The sequence below is a fragment of the Salmo salar genome, chromosome ssa01 (assembly GCF_905237065.1).
Source record: "Salmo salar chromosome ssa01, Ssal_v3.1, whole genome shotgun sequence".
Taxonomy (NCBI): domain Eukaryota; kingdom Metazoa; phylum Chordata; class Actinopteri; order Salmoniformes; family Salmonidae; genus Salmo; species Salmo salar.
The window spans coordinates 14328972-14351392 of NC_059442.1; the positions used below are offsets into that span (position 1 = coordinate 14328972).

General features: G+C 41.9%; 1 protein-coding gene across 3 annotated transcripts in view; it reads right to left on the minus strand.

Annotated features, from left to right (window-relative positions):
* The window catches only part of LOC106565365 (unconventional myosin-VI), a 122284-nt gene that overhangs the window by 61321 nt on the left and 38542 nt on the right, over positions 1-22421 (minus strand). For all 3 annotated transcript variants that reach the window (XR_006769073.1, XM_014132524.2, XM_014132431.2), the window contains exons 3-11: positions 16428-16497; positions 15411-15484; positions 14958-15087; positions 14685-14790; positions 10207-10262; positions 10020-10117; positions 9628-9792; positions 8026-8106; positions 3108-3288 (exon numbers count right to left, since the gene is read on the minus strand). Coding sequence is in view for 2 of the 3 variants with exons in the window: in XM_014132524.2 (XP_013987999.2) it covers positions 3108-3288; positions 8026-8106; positions 9628-9792; positions 10020-10117; positions 10207-10262; positions 14685-14790; positions 14958-15087; positions 15411-15484; positions 16428-16497 (961 nt within the window). In the remaining variant the exon portion in view is untranslated. The remainder of the gene's footprint in view (positions 1-3107; positions 3289-8025; positions 8107-9627; positions 9793-10019; positions 10118-10206; positions 10263-14684; positions 14791-14957; positions 15088-15410; positions 15485-16427; positions 16498-22421) is intronic.

Consider the following 22421-nt stretch of genomic DNA (forward strand, 5'->3'; position numbering starts at 1 on the left):
ACACACACACACACACACACACACACACACACACACACACACACACACACACACACACACACACACACACACACACACACACACACACACACAAATGATTGGTGCGCACACAAAGAAACGGGCAACTTCCATCATGCCACTTCAATTGGATTTTGGATGGATTCTACTTCTTTCTTTCTGCTGCCTAGTGCTTGAATACAGCATCTCATGGTGAACACACGCCACACATTCTGCAGACGTAATGGCTTCATTGCAGGCAGTGAAGTCGGCCTAGATAATGTCCTGCAAAGACAGGAAGAGGGTGTGATGGAGGGAAATGGGCAGATGTATCCATTTCAGAGGAGTGAGAGCACCGTGCGATGTTCCAGGTAATATCTGCTCTCCAGGCAGTACTCTATTACATCATCCATCTTCAGCTTGAATCATGACTTTTCCTATCTGTCAGATGCATTTCAGCACTTCTGGGTCAGTTACATTATAGGAGAGTGGTTTCAGTTGAGCATGTTCTTTTCAATGGGTCTACTTCCAAAGTGGGACAGTGAGACCCGACAGAGAAGAATGTGTCAGCAAGGGGTGGGGAGTAGAGGAGAGGAGACGAGAGGAGAGTAGTGTAGACGAGAGGAAAGAAGAGGACACTAGAAGAGAGGAGACTAGAGTAGAGGGGACTAGAGGAGAGCCGAGGAGACTACAGGAGAGCCGAGGAGACTACAGGAGAGTAGAGGAGACTACAGGAGAGTAGAGGAGACTACAGGAGAGTAGAGGAGACTACAGGAGAGTAGAGGAGACTACAGGAGAGTAGAGGAGACTACAGGAGAGTAGAGGAGACTACAGGAGAGTAGAGGAGACTACAGGAGAGTAGAGGAGACTACAGGAGAGTAGAGGAGACTAGACGAGAGGAAAGAAAAGGAGAGACTAGAGGAGAAGAAAGAAGAGGTGAGGAGACTAGTGTAGAGGAGACTAGAGGATAGGAGACTAGAGTCGAGTCGAGGACACTAGAGTCGAGGACACGAGTCGAGGACACTAGAGTCGAGGACACTATTGGAGACGAGAGGAGGAGAGGAGACTAGAGTCGGGGAGGAGATTAGAGTAGAGGGGAGGAAAGCAGAGGAGGGGGGACTAGAGGAGAGAAGACTAGAGGAGAGGAGACTAGAGGAAGGAGACTAGAGGAGAGGAGACTAGAGGAGAGGAGACTAGAGGAAGGAGACTAGAGGAGAGGAGACTATAGCTAGCTAACGCACTTTTGTATATCGCGCTGTAACGTACAATTGACCTTATTTTAGAGCCCCAAAAATACTTCCAGGTCAACTGTAATATGAATACCATTGTAAAGCACAATTTCTCCCCTTTCCAGCCAAATCAAATGAGGAGATCTTCATGCTGCCCGTCTCTGCATGATTGAAGAAGGCAATGAGCTCTGTCAGGTTTTTAAAAATGGCGGGTTGGGAAGCGAAAACTACGAAATCTGTCCAATTTATCACCTCTAAAATGTCTAATTTATAACACAACAAAGAGTTTATATAATGTGTCATTACATATCTATTTGAAGGTTTGTGTCGAATTTGAAATCGGGTTTTTGGGCGGCGCTAAAGTCATCTTCAGAAGTAAACAGCGGCTGTCGCGGCTTTTAAGAGTCATGATGGCTTGCAGTGATGACACAAAATGAATGCATTCAGTTGAACAATTGACTATGTAACCCACCTTACCGTGTTCCTGTCTTGTTTTGTTTTTAATCTGTGAGAGAAACACTACACCTGGTGGAGAGAAGCTGTATGACACAGAATGAGTTGCATTATGCGTGCTGTACGTTACGTCATGACACGTCCCAATTTAATGTACAGCATCGGAGGGGGGCGTTTTTTCAACAATTCTCCAATACTATCGAGCCTTTACCATGTCAATCAACGCTTGAATAGAAACGTAGTTCACACCCCAGATTTTGATGCCAACACAGTCGCTACAGTCCCATTAGTTTTCATTGCAGCCTCATTTGAACGCCGCAGTTGCGCAAATTTGTACGGAATAGGGTAAGTCAACAGTAGAGGAAAGGAGAGTAGACGAGAGGAGAGTAGTGTAGACGAGATGATGAAAGGCGAGTAGGAGACAAGAGGAGAGTAGTGTAGACGAGATGAGGAGAGTTGACGAGAAGGGACGAGAGTAGTGTAGACGAAAGGAGAGGAGATTAGAGTAGAAGAGACTAGATTAGACGAGACCAGTGGGTGGCGCAAGGTGGCGTGGGAGAACTCTGCGCCTGTATGTGTATCTGCGTAGGTGTGGGGACATTGTAATAGACGAGACGAGAGGAGACTAGAGGAAGGAGACGAGACTAGAGTAAGGAGACGAGACTAGAGGAAGGAGACGAGACTAGAGGAAGGAGACGAGACTAGAGGAAGGAGACGAGACTAGAGGAGACGAGACTAGAGGAGACGAGACAAGAGGAGACTAGAGGAAGGAGACGAGACGAGAGAGCTACAATAATGGGGCTTTCACACCAAACTGGTTTGGAGCGGTTTACCAAATTCCCCCCTTATTTTGGTTTGTTTGGACTGGTGTGAACACACTATCCACACTTGGGAGCGCAGTAAACAACGCACCAAACTCATACCGGGGTTCGCTGCAGGTGAGAATGCGTTTCGTAAAAAACACAGGGAAAAAAACAGACTCACGCAGTATTATTGGTTGTTTGACTGCGAGCATTTGATGAAATGCACGCAGCATCATATCTTGATATGGCTGAAACATTTGAGTATAGCAGCACATTTATGAGCGGAGATATAGGCTGCTGAATATAGCCTATACACGTCGCATGTTGTTGGAAGACCAAAGCGAAAGTAACATGATGTTCGGGACACACAAGTGATTCTTCTTGACAGTCATCGATGGATTTAACTTTTTCATAGATGCATTTTTGGCCAATAAACAAATTACTAGCATGGACACGTGGTTTTGTTTAGGTGTTTTAGTTTGTTTGACATTTGGCAATGTGAAACCAACCGAACCAAATGAAAAAAATATGTAATGTAACAAATAACCAAACTGAATCGAACTATACCTCTGAGCTATGTGTGAAAACTCCTTAAGAGAGAGGTTGTGTAGGTAACTTGATTTACCCGATGTGCTCCCAGTCTCCTCAAAGTCGACGTTGCCCAGGTGCAGCACCCCGGCCACCACCCTGAACAGGTCCAGCTTCTCCGTGTCGTCCAGGCCAATCTTCTTCATGGCCCCGCACATCCTGTTGAAGTCTCCCTGGTCGTCCAGCAGAAGGTCCTTCAGGGCGCCCAGCTTCACATGCTGGAAGAAGGTGAGACTGGAGAGTCAGGATACTGCACCTGGGCCCGTATTCACAAAGAGTCTCAGAGTAGGCATGCTGGGGACCTGATCCCAGATCAGCACTCTTTGTGAATTGTACTGGTTAAGGTCAGGAGTCTTTCCAGCATCATGTGGCCTGACTATGGGACAACTCCTGGTCCCTTGTAGGCTGACATTAGTCGTGTGAGAGCCATCACACACACAGCAAACTATCCTACTGTATGAACAAGACTGCAGTGATACAGTAGGCTTCACTGACTGGGACGAAGTGGATTTATGCCCACTCTTCACGAACATTGTGTAATTTGTCATTACATTAAAATAGCGCATTCTATTTCTCTTATGCATTTTCCTTTTCTTTCTAGAAGCATTATACTGCACATGACTATATCATTATTTAGCTCCTTTGTTAGCATTAAGCTACAGTTTACAGTTCTTTGTTAGCAGTAAGCTACAGTTTACAGTCCTTTGTCAGCAGTAAGCTACAGTTTACAGTCCTTTGTCAGCAGTAAGCTACAGTTTATAGTTCTTTGTTAGCAGTATACAGTTCTTTGTTAGCAGTAAGCTACAGTTTATAGTTCTTTGTTAGCAGTAAGCTACAGTTTATACAACGGGTGGGTCTAATCTTGAATGCTGATTGGTTAAAACCACATTCCAGCCGGTGTCTATTCCACAAGTTACCACCGGCTAAATCTATGACGTTAAAAACGCCTATTTACTCTGTTCCCTCTGACCGTGCAATAAGCACAGCCAAGCACTGTATAAACATCATCTCCACTATAAAAAGCATCTAGACATTATCTCACATTTCTTTTAGACTAACATTTAGTTTTCAACACCAGAGATTTGTATAAACCTTGCTGTCTGTCTCTCCGACATTTGTAACATTGTTTCAATATTCAAATTCAATCTCCAGCTGTCACATAGTAATGAACGTGTCGGGAGTCTGGACGAGACAGACAGGCACGCAGGCAGCGTTTCTCAGCCGGTCGAAATCATTAATCATCTGGCATAATTTTTATGGATCTATACAAAGAAATGTCAATTGAAAAAAGCTGTAATGAAGTGCAGCTAGTTTGCAGTCTTTCCAGCTTCAGATTGAAGTGATTGTGTTAGCTGTGTTGTTGGCTAGCTCCTCTGAGCAACAGTGTCCTGACGAGTAAAGCACATCATCTATGCCAGGTGAAATCGAGCCTCATTAGCTCATTGTTATGGATGTATCCAAATAAACATCACTAGAAAACAGCTTAAACAAATGCAAATGCAGCTACTTTTATTCTGGCTGCACTTTTTGACTTGGCTGTAAGTTAGCTGTAGTTGGCAAGCTAGCAAGCAAGGGATAAGAACGAATCAGGCCTAACAACACTTGTGCCAATATATCCTCCAAACACCGGTTTCTCGGGCATTATCACTTAAATATACACTGAATGTACAAAACATTAGGAACACCATGCTAATATTGAGTTACACCCCCTTTTGCTCTCAGAACAGCCTCAATTCACCAGGGATGGACTCTACAAGGTGACGAAATCGTTCCACAGACATGCTGGCCCATGTCGACTCCAATGCTTCCCACAGTTGTTTCAAGTTAGCTGGATGTCCTTTGGGTGGTGGAACATTCTTGATAAAAGAAAATGTTGAGCGTGAAAAACCATGCAGCGTTGCAGTTATTGACACACTTAAACTGGTGTGCCTGTCACCTACTACCATAACCTGTTCAAAGGCACTTAAATGTTTTGTCTTGCCCATTTAACCTCTGAATGGCACACATACACAATCCATGTCTAGATTGTCTGAAGGCTTAAAAATCCTTCTTTAACCTTTCTCCTCCCCTTCACCTACACTGATTTGAAGTGGATTTAACAGGTGACATCAATAAGGGATCATAGCCTTCACTTGGATTCACCTGTTCAGTCTGTCATGGAAAGAGCAGGTGTTCCTAATATTTTGTCCCTCAGTGTAGTTTATGCCCAGTTCCGAAGGAAAATGTTTGTATGGAAAAAGTAGTTTCATATAATCTGTTGCACACATCAATGCGGTAATTTACCGGTCTATAGCCTACTCAAGAGTGAAACGTTTCTGTGCAGAGAATCATCGTTAACACCCACGAGCTAGAAACTCTGTTTAGTTCATTCTGTTAATGTTTTCCTTTGTTCATACTTCCCACGTTGTGTCGGAGTGCCGTGTGTCCTGTCTGTGTCATTTGGGTTGTGCGTCAGGAGCACGCGCATCTACGCACACTGTTATATGTTACTGGGTTGCCGCCATTCGCCGGTTCCATTAACTATTAATGCTATTTAACGTGTGCCAAATTTAAAGAGTACATGGAAATGGTCACATCTGTTGTAGGCAGAATGTATGTGATGAGGTAATTACAAGGAAACCAGTTACATTTGTACTAGCCAGGTGTTGGTGTTCTATTGCCCTACATATTGGTATGTTCCAGGAAGTGTACCTTGGGCATATATGGGCTTGTTTTGGAGAGTAATTAAGTTCTGTTTTAGAATTCAAGTGGTTAGGCTCCTTGAGCCAGGTACACCCCCAACCTGTAAGAGCTATGGAAGCTACAGGGTAAGCCTGTTTTAAGCTTAGTGCATATTCTTTTTTTAACCTTTATTTAACTAGGCAAGTCAGTTAAGAACAAATTCTTATTTTCAATGACAGCCTAGGAAAAGTGGGTTAACTGCCTTGTTCAGGGGCAGAACGACATATTTTTACCTTCAACTCGGGGATTCGATCTTGCAACCTTTTGGTTACTAGTCCAACGCTCTAACCACTAGGCCACCTGCTGCCCTGCCGCATGCAGTTTGTTATTTTGTTTGAGAAGTAAGTCTATTGTCTCCCTGTTTGGTAAATATTCATCGCCGCTAGCACTATTGAACACTGTGAATAAATATGGACACCTTTGCACCAGAACTTTCAGCCGCCTTCTGAATATCTGCCCCTAAGACCGCATCTCTGCGTTACCTGTTTCACACTGACATATCAAATGCTCCCTCTCACTATCCCAGTATCAGAAATCCACCACTGACAGATATAAGCAGAGGTATAGAAAAGTACAGTGGATTTGTGATTTCTGGTTTGAAGGAGGGCTGTAGGAAGCAGAAACAAAATGTCACAGAAGCACACCAAACCGAATGTCACAGTGTTACGTTGTTCAATACTACTACAGCAGGGATCTTTCTGCTATTGAAATCCCAAATAGTCACCAAAAATATATATTTGGGATGGAAAAACACTTTCAGTGTAAACTTAAGACTAAAACCAGATAAAGTATGTAGAAAAGATAATGGAACTATATATATATATATATATTTTTTTAATAATATAATCTTTCAGAACTAGCAATCACCAAAATAAAAGCGAGACAGCCGGGGAGAATTGAACATGTAAAAATACATTTATATATAGTATTGATTTTGTTATAATGTTTGAGCAAAGAACACAGCATCAGCCATGGCAAAATGCTTAGAATTGCAGGAAATGATCTTTAAAACAAACATTTTCTCTCAGCTTCATGGCAAAATGTCTAGAATGGCAGGACATTTGCTATAAAACTGAAACAATTTCTCTCAGCGCCATGGAGAAATGTGTAGAATCGCAGGAAATTGGCTTAAATATTTAAAAATTTCCACTGACCAAGTCATAAGTATGTATCAGTAACAATATCTACTTAGACTGAGAATACACCACACTGTGACATTCTGAGCCAGATAGAAACTAGACAACCAAGAAAAAAAATGTCAAAGTCCCATCCATGCACATTGATAAAGAAACATGCTCTGCATAAGGTCCTGTTTGCACTACAATCCCATGCATGTGAAGCTGAGTCTCTCCTCAGGGTTTACATCGTGAATAATACACGGAGCGTCTCCTACGGAAAGCGTCATCACCTTATTATCCTGCATTACATTGACCCGAGGCAGGGCAAAGAGACGCACAACAACCTTGATTAGTAACACGCCAAGTGTCATGAGTTCATTGCTCTCTCAACACACTGAATAGAAGCTGTGAAAAGGTGGTTAATTGTCAAAATGGTAAAAACATAGACCAAATCAAACAGGCCTACATAGGAATATAACAATTCACACAAGAGATTGGCCAGACTTTCACCTGTGCCAATGTTTCTATTTCTTTTCCTTTTTTGTGCACAATAAATGTTTAATAAGCAAACAATGATACATGTTCCTACTTTACACAGTGAAATTAATGTATTGGTAATACACCCGAGGGACAAAAATGGTGCGTTATTCTTATGAGAGTTAACAACACAATTAATCACATTTCCTGCATGGGCAAAATTAGAATTATTTTAACATCTTACATTTAATCAAACACAGACCTCAACTAATTCTGAAACAACAAATTCTCATTTGATTTGGATTGTTTTTTTGCCCAATTTCCATATGTGCAATAATTTATACTCAAGAGCTTTCTCCCATATCAATGCTCAGTGAGCATACAGTACAATAACATTTGCACCGCAAGTTGTTTATTTCTGAAGACAAACCTTGATACAGTTTTGCAAGAAAACCTGTCCCAAAAAGTCTATATATTTATACGACTAAATAAATGACTACTCAGTCCTTAAAGTTCATATTCACATTCAATTCAAAACCATTTGTGGCCAAGAGGATTTGGAATAAATCAAGCACTAGCAGCTGTGAAGGCCCTGACTGGTCAGAGAGGTAAAACAGAATAGGCTGAAAGGTACAGTACCTCAGGACTCTTGCGATTCTGCATGATCTGTTTGTCTGTGTCCTTGCTGGCAAAGTATCTTGTGCATCCTTGATTCAAATACTACGAAGACAAAGGAGAACACACACAAACAATTAGCATTCAATAAATAATCTAAGTGTAGACAAACCATATAAGCTAAACTATGTTGGATATGTTTATAAAATTAAGAGATTTAGATGTCGGCAGAACATTATGACTTGAATGAGACTGACGACGACTTGGAACAAGAGACTAAAAGTGGCTTATGTGCAAAGTGAATGAGGTAGCATTAGGGATAATAGTGCTTTTTCATAGCAGGTCTGGTCGTGTATACCTATCCTCAGCCAGTATGTCTGCTCTCTCAACTCCAGTATTGATGCTAATAAATCATTTGTTTAATTTAGTAATTAATACATCTTGTAGAGTAACAAATTCAAGAACAGTGGCATTGCTTTTGTCATGTTCAATGAACTATCTATTATGTAAAAGTGGCTTCACGGTTGGCTTGGTTTTAATTGCATTGGAATTAATTGCCTCTGTTGATGTGACTGTCTCCGTGGAGACTTGATATAATCGTACTGTGAAAAATACCCAAAACAACAACTATAGTTGTTGAAGCATTGTTATAGTGTTGTTTAGAGTGCAGGTGAAATTAAACAAGGAATTTGGTAATCCCCTAACACCTTTAGTGTGTTAGTTCTAGAACACCAATCACAGTTCTATTACATCCCAAATCCCATATTCACAAACATGCACTTAGTTACACTGGGGGCGCAGCTGGAACAGAGAAATACCTAACAAATACTAAGTAGGTGCACTCTCTCCACTTTCAGACACAAGTAACAGACTTTAGTTCATTAGATATAGCACACATGACATCTAGTGGTCATGTAGAGAATAGCGTAACACTACTGACCAGACACAGGCCTGTATTTGGGTCAGTTGAGAACATGGTGGAAAGCCTCTGTTGTCTAGGACTACTTTTACACTATTTGGCAGCAAGATTATGTCAAGAGGAAAAATGAAGACACAGTGATGCTGAAACGTTGGTGGTTTACCCAATAAATTACTGGGAACTTGTAATATAGAGTGTGCAACTAGTTATTTTTATAGCATACAGTTTATTCACCATTAGTCAGCACCTCTACACTAAATAATTGTCTCTGGGTGTGTGCCAACTCATGCATTTTAATGGAAAATGTCCAACTAAAAAAAGAAAAGACACTGGAAAATTTCCACCAATGACACGACTGACGATTCAATGGAGTTTTTCCATTGACACAATTTGCTTCACGGTGGAAGAATTTGGCAGCGGGATCAGTGTTGCTTCATTAGGCAGGGAGAGGAACAGACGACCATTAGGCAGGGAGAGGAACAGATGACCTCCCTCTCTCAAAGAACCCAGTGAGGAACAGGGCTATTTGCAGCTTTCTTTCAAAAGGACTCATCCATCCATTCTCTCAACTTGGTATGCAAAGACTTGACGCTCTCTGGTTACACTCTTCAGTGATACACCGGTCGTGCTCTGTGTGTGTGTGTGTGTGTGTGTGTGTGTGTGTGTGTGTGTGTGTGTGTGTGTGTGTGTGTGTGTGAGAGACTGACCCTGAAGCTGTCAGGGGAGTCAAGGTGCAGCTTCTGTCTGATGTCTTCAGAGGCTCCGGCACACAGCCTGTAGAAGATGTGGTAGTTCCTCTCCTCTTTACTCTGCATGCAGATCCTTGACTTTTCCAGCAGGTAGTGGGACACGAAGCCACCTACCACATTATTCTGTTACACACACACACACACACACACACACACACACACACACACACACACACACACACACACACACACACACACACACACACACACACACATAAAATGTGGGCCGATGAAGCAACAATGAAATTGGCCAACACACTGCAATGCATTATGTACATTGAATTTGACCAAAATACTGAAATTCCTTATCATGACAAAAAAATGTTTTCCCACAGAAAATGATGGCTAACCTTTTCATTGAAGTGGATTTCCACAAATTTTCCAAAACGACTGCTGTTGTTATTCCGGACTGTCTTGGCGTTTCCAAAGGCCTCAAGCAGGGGGTTTGCTGAAATTCACAAGCACAAAATAAGTATTTGGGATCTCTTCAACTTTAGAACAGTAAGTATGATTAGGAAGTTATATGTTAAATCCTACCTTCAACAATTCTCTCATCAATATCTTGCCCGGTGCCGTATGACGTTGTTAAATATCTATGGGATGAATGTCAGATGAAGACTAACAACAACGCTACAGTATTTGAAGTTAATGTTTGGACATGAGGTATACTACAGAAACCATGGCTTACTCATTGACAACCAATGTCATTAAACACAACATGCTAAGTTTGGTTAAAGGTAGAATCAACTAGATGACATGGCAAAGAACTGAAACGCTTCACTCACACAGTTACACAATGTATTATGTGTATGTGCTCTTCATGCTGTTTCAAAGTGGTAGCTACAGGACTAGGGATGTCACGATTCATGACCACAGTCAAATTCCACCTGACCGTTGAGTCCCGGTAATCTACTCCGATGTGCGCTGTAGGCTACATGAATGGCTCTGATACATTGGTATTACCCAACTCGCTAACAACCGTCAGGTCGGTACTCAGTGCTCCATTGTCTCTAATCACTCTGACATCAATGCAAATAATGGAAAATCACATCAAACAATTATCATCAAAACTGTATTAATCTTTTGAAATTCACTGTTAGGCTACATTGTTTGACCTCACTGTGATCGATCAACTTGAAGAAAGAAGTGTTGAAACTGAGTGGTGTTGGGTTCGGAGAATATGAAATATACTTCTTCATGTCACTGATGGAGTGCTGAGGTTTAGAGGGTCTACATCAGAAGTTAACGGTTATAGGAGGAAGGTATATAGTGTGTGCAACTAAGCTTGGAATGTGTTGAGTGCAGGGAGTCGATTACATGTGGCAGGAATTGATAAGGGGAGAGAGCCATAGATTAGTGATGGAGGGGGGTTGAGGTCAGGTCACCTTATGGGAAAAATACAAGTTTATGGTCCGTATCACTAGTGTCCTGCCTAGAAGTAAAGAACAATGTTTGTACAGATGGGTAGGAGGAGACTCAGTCTATGAGGAACGGTTAAATATCAGTGCTTGTGTGAAAATGTTTTTGTCTGAATGCAGCTGTACTGACCCTCTGGGAAGAATTAAACTTGGTTAAGCTTTCATAACGTCCGTTGAGAGTTTTACTGAGAATTAGAAAAGTGGAAAAAATGGTTGTTGTGGATCTTATTTCAATTCCAAACAACAAAATGGACAGCTTTTTCTAAGGTGATTATTAATTCAAAACATTTAAGTTGTCGCATGTAGAACACCCAGACCCATATTAGAGCTTATGCATACGCCTATAGCCCAAGCCCGAAAGAAAAGCCTGAATTAAAATAATGATTGTGCCTTTATACAATACATAGCCTAATAGACTACCGCATATTACACAATGTAGGAAAACATCTTTAGTACATTTGGTCTAGCCTATACAGGGCATTTGAAAAGTATTCAGACCCCTTGACTTTTACCACATTTTGTTACATTACAGCCTTATTCCAAAAATGTATAGTCTCCCCCCATCAATCTACACACAATAGATCTACACACAAATGACAAAGCAAAAACAGGATTTTAGGAATGTTTGGAAATGTATTAAAAATAAAAAAGTATTTAGACCCTTTTCTCAGTACTTTGTTGAAACACCTTTGGAAGCAATTACAACGTGGAGTCTTCTTGGCACACCTGTATTTGGGTTTTATCTCCCATTCTTCTCTGCAGATCCTCTCAAGCTCTGTCAGGTTGGATGGAGAGCGTCACTGCATGGCTATTTTCAGATCTCTCCAGAGATGTTTGATCAGGTTCAAGTCCGGGCACCGGCTGGGCAACTCAAGGACATTCAGAGACTTGTCCCGAAGCCACTCCTGTCTTGTATTGGCTGTGTGCTTAGGGTCATTGTCCTGTTGGAAGGTGAACCTTCTCTCTAGTCGGAGGTCCTGAGAGCTCTGGAGCAGGTTTTCATCAAGGACATCTCTGTACTTTGCTCTGTTCATCTTCCCCTAGATCCTGACTAGCCTCCCAGTCCCTGCCTCTGAAAAACATCCACACAGCATGATGCTGCCACCACCATGCTTCACCGTAGTGATGCTGCCAGATGTCCTCAAGACGTGACGCTTGGCATTAAGGCCAAATAGTTCAATCTTGGTTTCATCAGACCACATAATCTTGTTTCTCATGGTCTGAGAGTCCTTTAGGTGCCTTTTAGCAAACTCCAAGCGGACTGTCATGTGCCTTTTACTGAGGAGTGGCTTCCGTCTGGCCACTCTACTATAAAGGGCTGATTGGTGGACTGCTGCAGGGATGGTCCATAGAGGAACTCTGGAGCTCTGACAGTGACCATCATGTTCTTGGTCACCTCCCTGTCCAAGGCCCTTCTCCCCCGATTGCTCAGTTTGGCCGGGTGGCCAGCTCTAGGATGATGGAGGCCACTGGGTTCTTGGGGATCTTCAATGCTGCAGAAATGCTTTGGTACCCTTCCCCAGATCTGTGCCTCGACACAATCCTGTCTCGGAGCTCGACGGACAATTCCTTCGACCTCATGGCTTTGTTTTTGCTCTGACATGTACTGTCAACTGTGGGACCTTATATAGACAGGTGTGTACCTTTCCAAATCATCTCCAATCAATTGAATTTACCACAGGTGGACTCCAATCAAGTTGTCGAAACATCTCAAGGATGATCAATGGAAACAGGATGCACTTGAGCTTAATTTTGAGTCTCATAGCAAAGGGTCTTGTTTTTTATTTGTAATAAATTTGCAAACATTTAAAAAAAAAAAAAAGTTTTTTCTTTGTCATTATGGGGTATTGTGTGGATTAATGAGGGAAAAAAGTATTTAATACATTTTAGAATAAGGCTGTAACGTAACAAAATGTGGAAAAAGGCAAGGGGTCTGAATACTTTCCGAATGTTTTGTAGCACAAAACAAACTCAAGTAATCGCCTTTGAGTATGGACTGTAATATTATGCATACTGGAAGGACTGCTTACTGTATGCTAAGCTCCAAACTTTCTATCCATTAGTCTGGGAGAATGTAGGGCCTATGTGATGCTGTTGGTACATTGATTGTGCAGGGCGGCTTACAGAGTAGGCTAGTTAGCCTACAATTACAGTGAATTTGTATTTGATAGTCTAGTAATAAGGAAATTCCATAATTAATAGGCTGACATTACATTTAGCTACAGAATGTCTCACCACCGTGCGTTTCCATCTCCTCCCTCTCCTCATTCCTTTCTCCAGCGTGCAGCGAGGGACTGTCAACAGTTTAATGAAATTTGTTTTGTTGTGAAAACATGTTACTATCGATGTTCCCAAATAGATTTCACTTGGTTTCCCAAATTAAGCACTGGGTAGCTTCAGGAACAGGGTTGGAGAGCCCATGGCATGCAGAGTTTGGACAGAATATCACCTGTCGCACAGTGAGAGGCTGGCTGCTCCTCAAACAGTGGTTGAGGCGTAGAGTGAAATAAGGTTTCTTATAACCCCAGACATTTCTATATGCAATCACTTGTGAAAGTAGAATTTTGATGGTTGCCACTAAAAAGAGGATGGTCCCAGCTTTCTACTGCTACTATATGCATTTCTTAGCTGCTAATATTAAGCACATTGCTCCATTGTAAAAGCGGAGTAGCATACCCGGCATGATTGAAAAAGGAACCGGGAAGGCGCAGCCTCCATTCAGGTGCATATGGAGGACATGTATTTTTTCCCCTGCCACTGTTTCTGCCCATTTGATAATGGGACATTCTAAATCAAATTTCACGTCTTTACTAATATAAGATTAAATTGAGAATAGTTTGATGGGTGAGAATATGATCACTTGAGAGAACAGCGTATTAAGCCTGAGGCCAGGAACAAAGCACAAGCTTTTTTGCAACTTTTACAAATCATAAATATAGTTGCATCATGCAGCCCAAGGTTTGTATAATTCACAACTAATGTTGCCAAATAACTCAATCTAGCATATAGGACCTATTTCAAATAGCCACTTCACTCGCTCGGGAATAGGAAAAATATCCATTCTATTTCATTCAGCGAAGATCAATTATATTCTTCTTACTATAAAATCATAATATAAAATAAATGGCACAGGATTTATAAGCATATATTGTCAACTAATGAACAAGTTAATGAATTTATAAGCATATCTTGTCTGCTAAATGAACTAGATATTGGATTTATTGTGAAAGTGTGTGTTAAATTGATTTATTAGTCTATTTTTAAATGTAGATGTTCCAAAGGCGCACATCTGCTGCTTGTATGAGTGGACGCCTGGAGATGCTTAACGTGTTTATGTTAATTAGCGGTCAATTACCGTGAGCCCGGCAGTCATTTGCATGACAGTTACAGGCTGACAAAGTTTCATGACCGTCACAGCCCTATACAGGACCAAAACATCGGCGAAGTTTAGCCTTGAGCTTAAGCGCTCTAAGTTGTTGTGGAAATTGCCCCAGTGTTTACTTTGTGCATGCAATGTCATCTTGTTGAGTCTACCTTTAAGATTAGTATGGTTGTCTGTAATAACTAACACGATCATGGTGGTCCTTTAGCTCAAACCTGAGGACAAACTTGGTGTTTTCCGTCTTCCCGGCCCCAGATTCTCCAGACACTATGATAGACTGGCTCATCTTCAGGACTCTCATGTCCCGGTAGGCCTTGTCCGCTGAAAAACCACATCATCAATCATGTAACGGATATGATGCTTTGACAACACCTAGCCTTAATTGAAATGTAACTCAAATATAGCCATTGCTTTAAACAGACTATATTTATGTCCAGAAACCAGGCAGTATAGCAGCCATTGTTGTAATAAGAGATATGTGCTCTCACCGATTGCGTAGACGTGAGGTGGTAGAGTGCCCAGGGACCGGCCACGATAAGACTTGATGGTCTCTGGAACGTACAGTTTGGGGATGTCATAGTAAGGGTTCACCGCAATCAAGATGTTGGCCACGTATGTCTGTGTTGTTCCAAAAAAAAATCATCACATTAGATAGAGCAGTGGTTCACCTTTTTCAGTTACTGTACCACCAAGTACATGTTGCTCTGCCCGAAGTACCCCCTCGTGAATTTTACCAATCTATGGTCTCATGAGTCTTCTCAAGTACCCCTTGTGGATAGGCCAAGTATCCCAGAGGTCCTAGTTCCTCTAGTTGAGAACCACCAACATTTTCACAACTTGATGAGAAACTAGGCCTATGACCACCAGATGTCTCTCACAGGAAGAGAATGGTCTATCTTCAAGGCCTAGGATTAATGTACCATTGATTTGGAATGTCTTACATAGATCTTGTCTTTACTATACCGCACTCGGACGTTGTTTAAGAGTGTGCCTTCATTCAGGTACATAAGAGAACCTGAAAGAAAGAAAAACAAAAGTCGCTCGTGAGGAAGCATCCTTTAAAAACGTCTGCACATTAAGTTACATACACAAACATTAAGTCCATATCAACTTGAGGATAAAGGAAAGTTGTTTACATTTTACTAATTTAGCTGACGCTCTTATCCAGAGCGACTTACAGGAGCAATTACGGTTAAGTGCCTTGATCAAGGGCAAATTGGCCGATTTTTCACCTAGTAGGCCCAGGGATTTGAACCAGCAACCTTTGAGTTACTGGCCCAATGGCCTTAACCGCTAGGCTAACAGGCTGACTACAAAATAAATGTAGAAATCTATATTATTCAATTATTGCGCCAACGAGCATCTGCGTTGCCAAGGGCTAAAATAGAAGTCACTTCTATTTGTGGCGCAGATCGCGCTGCAAGTCCTGCCTCTCCCATCTCCTCATTGGTTTATAGAAGCAGGTACCCACGTGCCATCTCCTCATTGGTTATACCCATGTGGGTGACTGAAAGACGAACGGGGTCAGTGGCGATAATGCACCTAATTTATGAAAGTTGCCAATCGCAAGAGAAGAAAAAGCCTAGAAGGAGGAGAGACTAGAAACAATTCGGTTGATCGTTTTGTGTGGATTAATTGTCGGAGTAGAGGACCTTGTGCATTTCTGGTAAAATAACAACTAAAAGTTTATATCCCAGGACAAATGAACTAGCAACAGCAAGCTAGCTAAATAGGACACATTAGCTAGCAAGTGCAAGCTAAATTGCCATAAATGTTTAATGCTTTTCGACCTGTCCCCAAATTAATGTAATTTGTTCAGAGTTTGTTTTGATATTTTAACCTGCGTGTCGTGATCACGCTTGGTTTGGGGGGACAAAATAAATGTATGCACGATGGAGCACAATGGCGCGCGCGTGCAGCCGGTTTGGGTTCCATGTAAGTTGCGAGTATGAACTTACAGTTGTCCTCCATATGTTTGTTGACGTCTTCCTCAGCAGGGAACACTTGGTTCATAGGAGCCAGAAAGGTCTGCAACATCAAAAGCACTTGTTACACTAACATCTAAACATTCTCATGAGAAGTCTTCCACCAACTGTCGTGTATATGAATAGCCAGTCCATTTATTCATGTCTCATAAGGGCCTACTGAAAATGTTCTACTTCAACCTGGTAATTAGCAATGCATTAACATACTAACACAAATCAACATTTGAGTGTTTGTTGTCAAGTTCAACTAAGTCTCTGATATTCTCCCAGTAGGCTACTATACAGTCTGAGGTAATGGCAAAACATTGAAAGCAACAAGCTGCTTGTGAGAGAAACAAGGGGAGGGACATGGCAGGCTGATAAATAATTTGGTGGGAGGGAAACAGGATATGAGCTGTGTGTGTGTGTCTGGCTAGTGCTATGAGTTTAGATATGGCTCTGTACTGTTACTGTGGGAACAGAACATTATTTACAACACCCTACACACACCGTGACAGGCCTAAACACACACTCCTGCCCAGTACATTTTATGAGTGCTACGAGTGTGTGTGTGTGTGTGTGTGTGTGTGTGTGTGTGTGTGTGTGTGTGTGTGTGTGTGTGTGTGTGTGTCCCACTGGCACAAACAGCATGTACGTGAAAATAATGAGCTTTGTGCGCCACGGCACCTAGCTGCCAGCCCAAACAAAAATGGGTACAAAACTTCCTGCTAACAAGACATAGCCAGGATACTGCTCTGACAGAGAATCATGCTGGGCAGAGCTGTGGCTTTAATGAGCTCAGTGAAATACACTCAATGAGCCCCTGTATCCCTTAGTGACTGGTCCAGGGCCTGTTTTGCTGTTAACCAGCTCATAACGGTTTCTGGTAAAAAAAATACATATACATATATAAAATACTGAGAGTCGATGTCCGAGCCCCCAACGGACATAGCAGGAAAAAAGAAGAAAAAAAAACATTCCTTACAAATCTGTCAGTTAAACTGGAGATATCTGTAGTGGAAGGTGACAGAGATAGAGCGGTGTTTGTCAGACCATGAGACATCCTGAAAAACGGTATTCTCACAAAACTGTCTGTAGCGTTCAAACGGTTTGGCCTACAAGCTATTATGACCCCTTTATGGAAAGGCTACACACTAATTCCTCTGTAGAAAGGTGAGTCTCTCAAAAACATATCAGTTATTTTGCTCTAGGACGCCCACAGGCCTCACAAGACTCGTCTGAAGGTCCCCCAGTACCAGCAGAATTTTTTTTATGGAAGTATATATATATTATGGAGACTGTTTAGTGTCAAAAATGTATTTAACATGTACAAAATTAATACATTCCTGACCTTTCTTATATCTCTCAGATACAGGCCATACATACAGTTCAGAACAAACTTCCTTTAGAGTTTTTTTAATCTGTTGTTCCATGTAGTGAATTTATTATTCAATGCCTTTGTATGGGCTAATAGCAGTAAGGCCAAATAAACATTTAATAGATAGATAGACAGATATAGAGATATATAAACACATACATACACATTTCAAGGGGTCTTGGTATGATCTTAAAACAATTCCATATAGCTTAGTAGAACCCCCCCCAGACAGGGCTTAGACTGTAACAGGTTAAGGATAGAGCATAACCAGGGAGGGCACTAAGAGCTAGCTAACAGGCTTTTGTTGTTGTGTATATCAGACTCCTTCAGTGAAAGCAATGCACTGGGGAGTGACCTAAGGTGTCGTGCAACAGGTGGCTTTTTTTCCTCTAATGATCTTTCGCTCCCGGTAACACAATCACCACACCTGCTGCTCACATGACTTATTGATTGCCTATGTTAGTGACACTGGTACAACGCAGGGCTGTTTTACATACTCTCATATTGCTTACGTTTTACACATCTCTGTAACTCAGGTTAGGGCTGGGCAATATAATTTGTGATTTAGAGTGATATTTCAAAAAGATTTATGAGCATTTATGTCAAATAGTTCTCATGGCCTTTTGGTCTCGTCTCCGTCACTCCTCCTGCCCATTTACACACACAAAGCCCCCCCCAAGCACAACAACAAAGATGAGATATCACTTCTTCCTCTCTGACGAGCAATTTCAACACGTTATTTGCATTTGAGGTTTGGTCTAACAGAAAATTCGGTCACATGGACACCAAAACACATTAAAATAATGTCTCACTGTAAGAGAAGTTAAAAAAGTTAACGATACCCTTTTTATGTTTCAACTCCTCAAAGTGCGCATAGAGCAGACACTATTAAAACAGGAGCATCAATGAACAATGATTCTGGAAAATGAATACTCAGTTTGTGGCATTGCGGTACTACACGGTGTTAGCAGCATTTTAGCTAAAGACTTATACGATCTCTCTAGTCTTTTATAAATGTGCAATAAGCATTAAAAAAAAATTATATAAGGAATTGGCAACTCGTTCTCATTCTGAGAAATAATATGGGCCACTGAATTTCAACATCTGAACAAAGTGGACAGGCTAGCATGCTGTTCAAACAGTTGGAGACAGACAGAAGGGTGTGTTCATAACAATTCAACTGTTCTTCCTTGTTAGCTAGCAAATAGATCCAAGTTGGCTAAACTTAAAATATAAAAAGGTTAGCTGGCTACTCACTAGCACGTGGTCTTTTGCTTGAGAGATGTAATTTTCTATGCCTGCTACAAGAAGTTAGTCATTATTAGGGAATGTGTATTATGGATGGTTGTGGTTAGATTTGTAGCAAAAAGGGCATTTTCATAGACCGACTTAAAAACCAGATCAATGATTGCAAAAAAGCAGGTCAAACCATTTTAATAAAATGTAACTATTAGTTGGTCTTATGGTTGTGGAAGGCTTATATTTAGCCTAGGTATAATTTCATGAGCCCTGAATTCATTACGTTATTGCTGACTTAAATGTGGTATATTTGACCTTTAAAATTGTACAAATCAAATCAAGCTTTATTTAAATCAAATGTTATTGGTCACATACACATGGTTAGCAGATGTTAATGCGAGTATAGCGAAATGCTTGTGCTTCTAGTTCTGACAGTGAAGTAATATATAACAAGTAATCTAACAATTCCCCAACAACTACCTAATACACACAAATCTAAAGGGGTGAATGAGAATATGTACATATAAGTATATGGATGAGCGATGGCCGAGCGGCATAGGCAAGGTGCAGTAGATGGTATAAAATACAGTATATACACGTGATATGAGAAATGTAGGATATGTAAACATTATTAAAGTGGCGTTATTTAGAGTGCATTGTATAAAGTGACTAGTTATCCATTTATTAAAGTGGCCAATGATTGGATCTCAATGTAGGCAGCAGCCTCTCTGAGTTATTGCTGTTTAGCAGTCTGATGGCCTTGAGATGGAAGCTGTTTCTCAATCTCTCCGTCCCAACTTTTATGCACCTGTACTGACCTCGCCCTTCTGGATGATAGCGGTGTGAACAGGCAGTGGCTCGCGGGGTTGTTGTCCTTGATGATCTTTTTGGTCTTCCTGTGACAGCAGGTGCTGTAGGTGTCATGGAGGGCAGGTAGTTTGCCCCGTTGAGTGAGGTTGTTTTCCTGACACCACGAGTGCCCTCACCTCCTCCCTGTAGGCCGTCTCGTCATTGGTGATCAAGCCCACTACTGTTGTGTCGTCTGCAAACTTGATGATTGAGTTGGAGGAGTGCATGGCCACGCAGGCGTGGGTGAACAGGGAGTACAGCAGAGGGCTGAGCACACACCCTTGTGGGGCCCCATTGTTGAGGGTCAGCGAAGTGGAGATGTTGTTCCCTACCTTCACCACCTGGGGGCAGACCATCAGAAAGTACAGGACCCAGTTGCACAGGGCGGGGTTTAGACCCAGGGCCTCCAGCTTGATGATGAGCTTGGAGGGTACTATGGTGTTGAATGCTGAGCTGTAATCAATGATCAGCATTCTTAGAGGTATTCTTTTTGTCCAGATGGGATAGGGCAGTGTGCCGTGTGATGGCGATTGCGTCATCTGTGGACCTGTTGGGGCGGTATGCAAACTGAAGTGGGTCTAGGGTGACCGGTAAGGTGGCAGTGATATGATGCTTGACAAGCCTCTCAAAGCACTTCATGATGACAGAAGTGAGTGCTACGGGGCGGTAGTCATTTTGTTCAATTATCTTTGCCTTCTTGGGTACAGGAACAATGGTAGCCATCTTGAAGCATGTGGGGACAACAGACTGGGATAGGGAGCGATTAAATATGTCCGTAAACACACCAGCCAGCTGGTCTGCGCATGCTCCAAGGACGCAGCTGGGGATGCCGTCTGGGCCAGCAGCCTGGCGAGGGTTAACACGTTTAAATGTTTTATTCACGTCAGCCACAGAGAAGGAGAGCGGGGGGCCGCAGTCTTTGTTAGCAAGCCGCGATGGTGGCACTGTATTATCCTCAAAGCGGGCAAAGAAGGTGTTGAGTTTGTCTGGAAGCGTGACGTTGGTGTCCGTGACGTGGCTGTTTTTGTTTTTGTAGTCCGTAATTTCCTGTAGACCCAGCAACATACATCTCGTGTCTGAGCCGTTGAATTGTGACTCCACCTTGTCCCTGTACCGGAATTTATCTTGTTTGATTGCCTTATACAGCACATTTAAGACATGGAATGCAGCGCAATGTGCTTCACAGAACAAAACGAATAAAAAACTATTAAAACAAAAACTATTTACTAGACAAACATGAGGATAAAAAACAAAAGAATAAACAAAACTGAATGATTAAAAGCAAAGCTAAAAAGTATTTTAAGATATTAAAAATATGTCCACAGTTTTGGCTCCCCTCAGGCAGGCTATTCCAGAGGCTGGGGGCATAATAACTAAAGGCTGCCTCTCCATGACTCTTGGTCCTAGGCTTTGGGATAGTTACAAGGCCAGAGGACCTGAGGGACCTACTGGGTACATAACTTAAAAGCATGTCTGACATATATTGGGGTGCACAATCAGTGATTGATTTAAAAACCAACAGAAGAATCTTGAAATTAAGTCTAAAAACTCACAGGCAGTCAGTGCAGAGACCTTAAAAACCGGTGTAATGTGTGCTCTGTCTGGTCTTGGTCAGTACCCGTGCTGCATCATTCTGTATGTTTTGTAGTTGACCAATTTTTATTTTATTTCACCTTTATTTAACCAGGTAGGCTAGTTGAGAACAAGTTCTCATTTACAACTGCGACCTGGCCAAGATAAAGCAAAGAAGTTCAACACATACAACAAAGAGTTACACGTGGAATAAACAAACATACAGTCAATAATACAGTAGAAAAGTATATATACAGTGTGTGCAAATGAGGTAGGATAAGGGAAATAAAAGGCCATGGTGGCAAAGTAATTACAATATTGCAATTAAACACTAGAATGGTAGATATGCAGAAGATGAATGTGCAAGTAGAGATACTGGGGTGCAAAGGAGCAAGCTAAATAAATACAATTGGATGGGCTATTTACAGATGGGCTATGTACAGGTGCAGGTTAGTTAACACAGTGTCCAAAGAACGGCCAGAGGTATACAGAATGGTGTCGTCTGTGTTGAGGTGGATCAGAGAATCACCAGCAGCAAGAGCGACATCATTGATGTATACAGAGAAGAGAGCAGGCCCGAGAATTTAACCCTGTCGCACCCCCATAGAGACTGCCAGAGGTCCGGACAACAGGCCCTCCGATTTGACACACTGGACTCTATCAGAGAAGTCGTTGGTGAACCAGGCGGGGCAATCATTTGAGAAACCAAGGCTGTTGAGTCTGCCGATAAGAATGTGGTTTCTTGGATATTTTCCTCTGAGTTACGTTCACCAAAAGTGACAAAACTTTGGACCAGTTATATATAGGTCCTAAACCAATTTAGAACTGGACCAGACAGCCCAACCCACCTCTCCAGTCTGTCCAGAAGGACATCATGGTCAATAGTGTTGAACTCAGCACTTATAGTACCAGTCAAGTGTTGACACACCTACTCATTGAAGGGTTTTTCT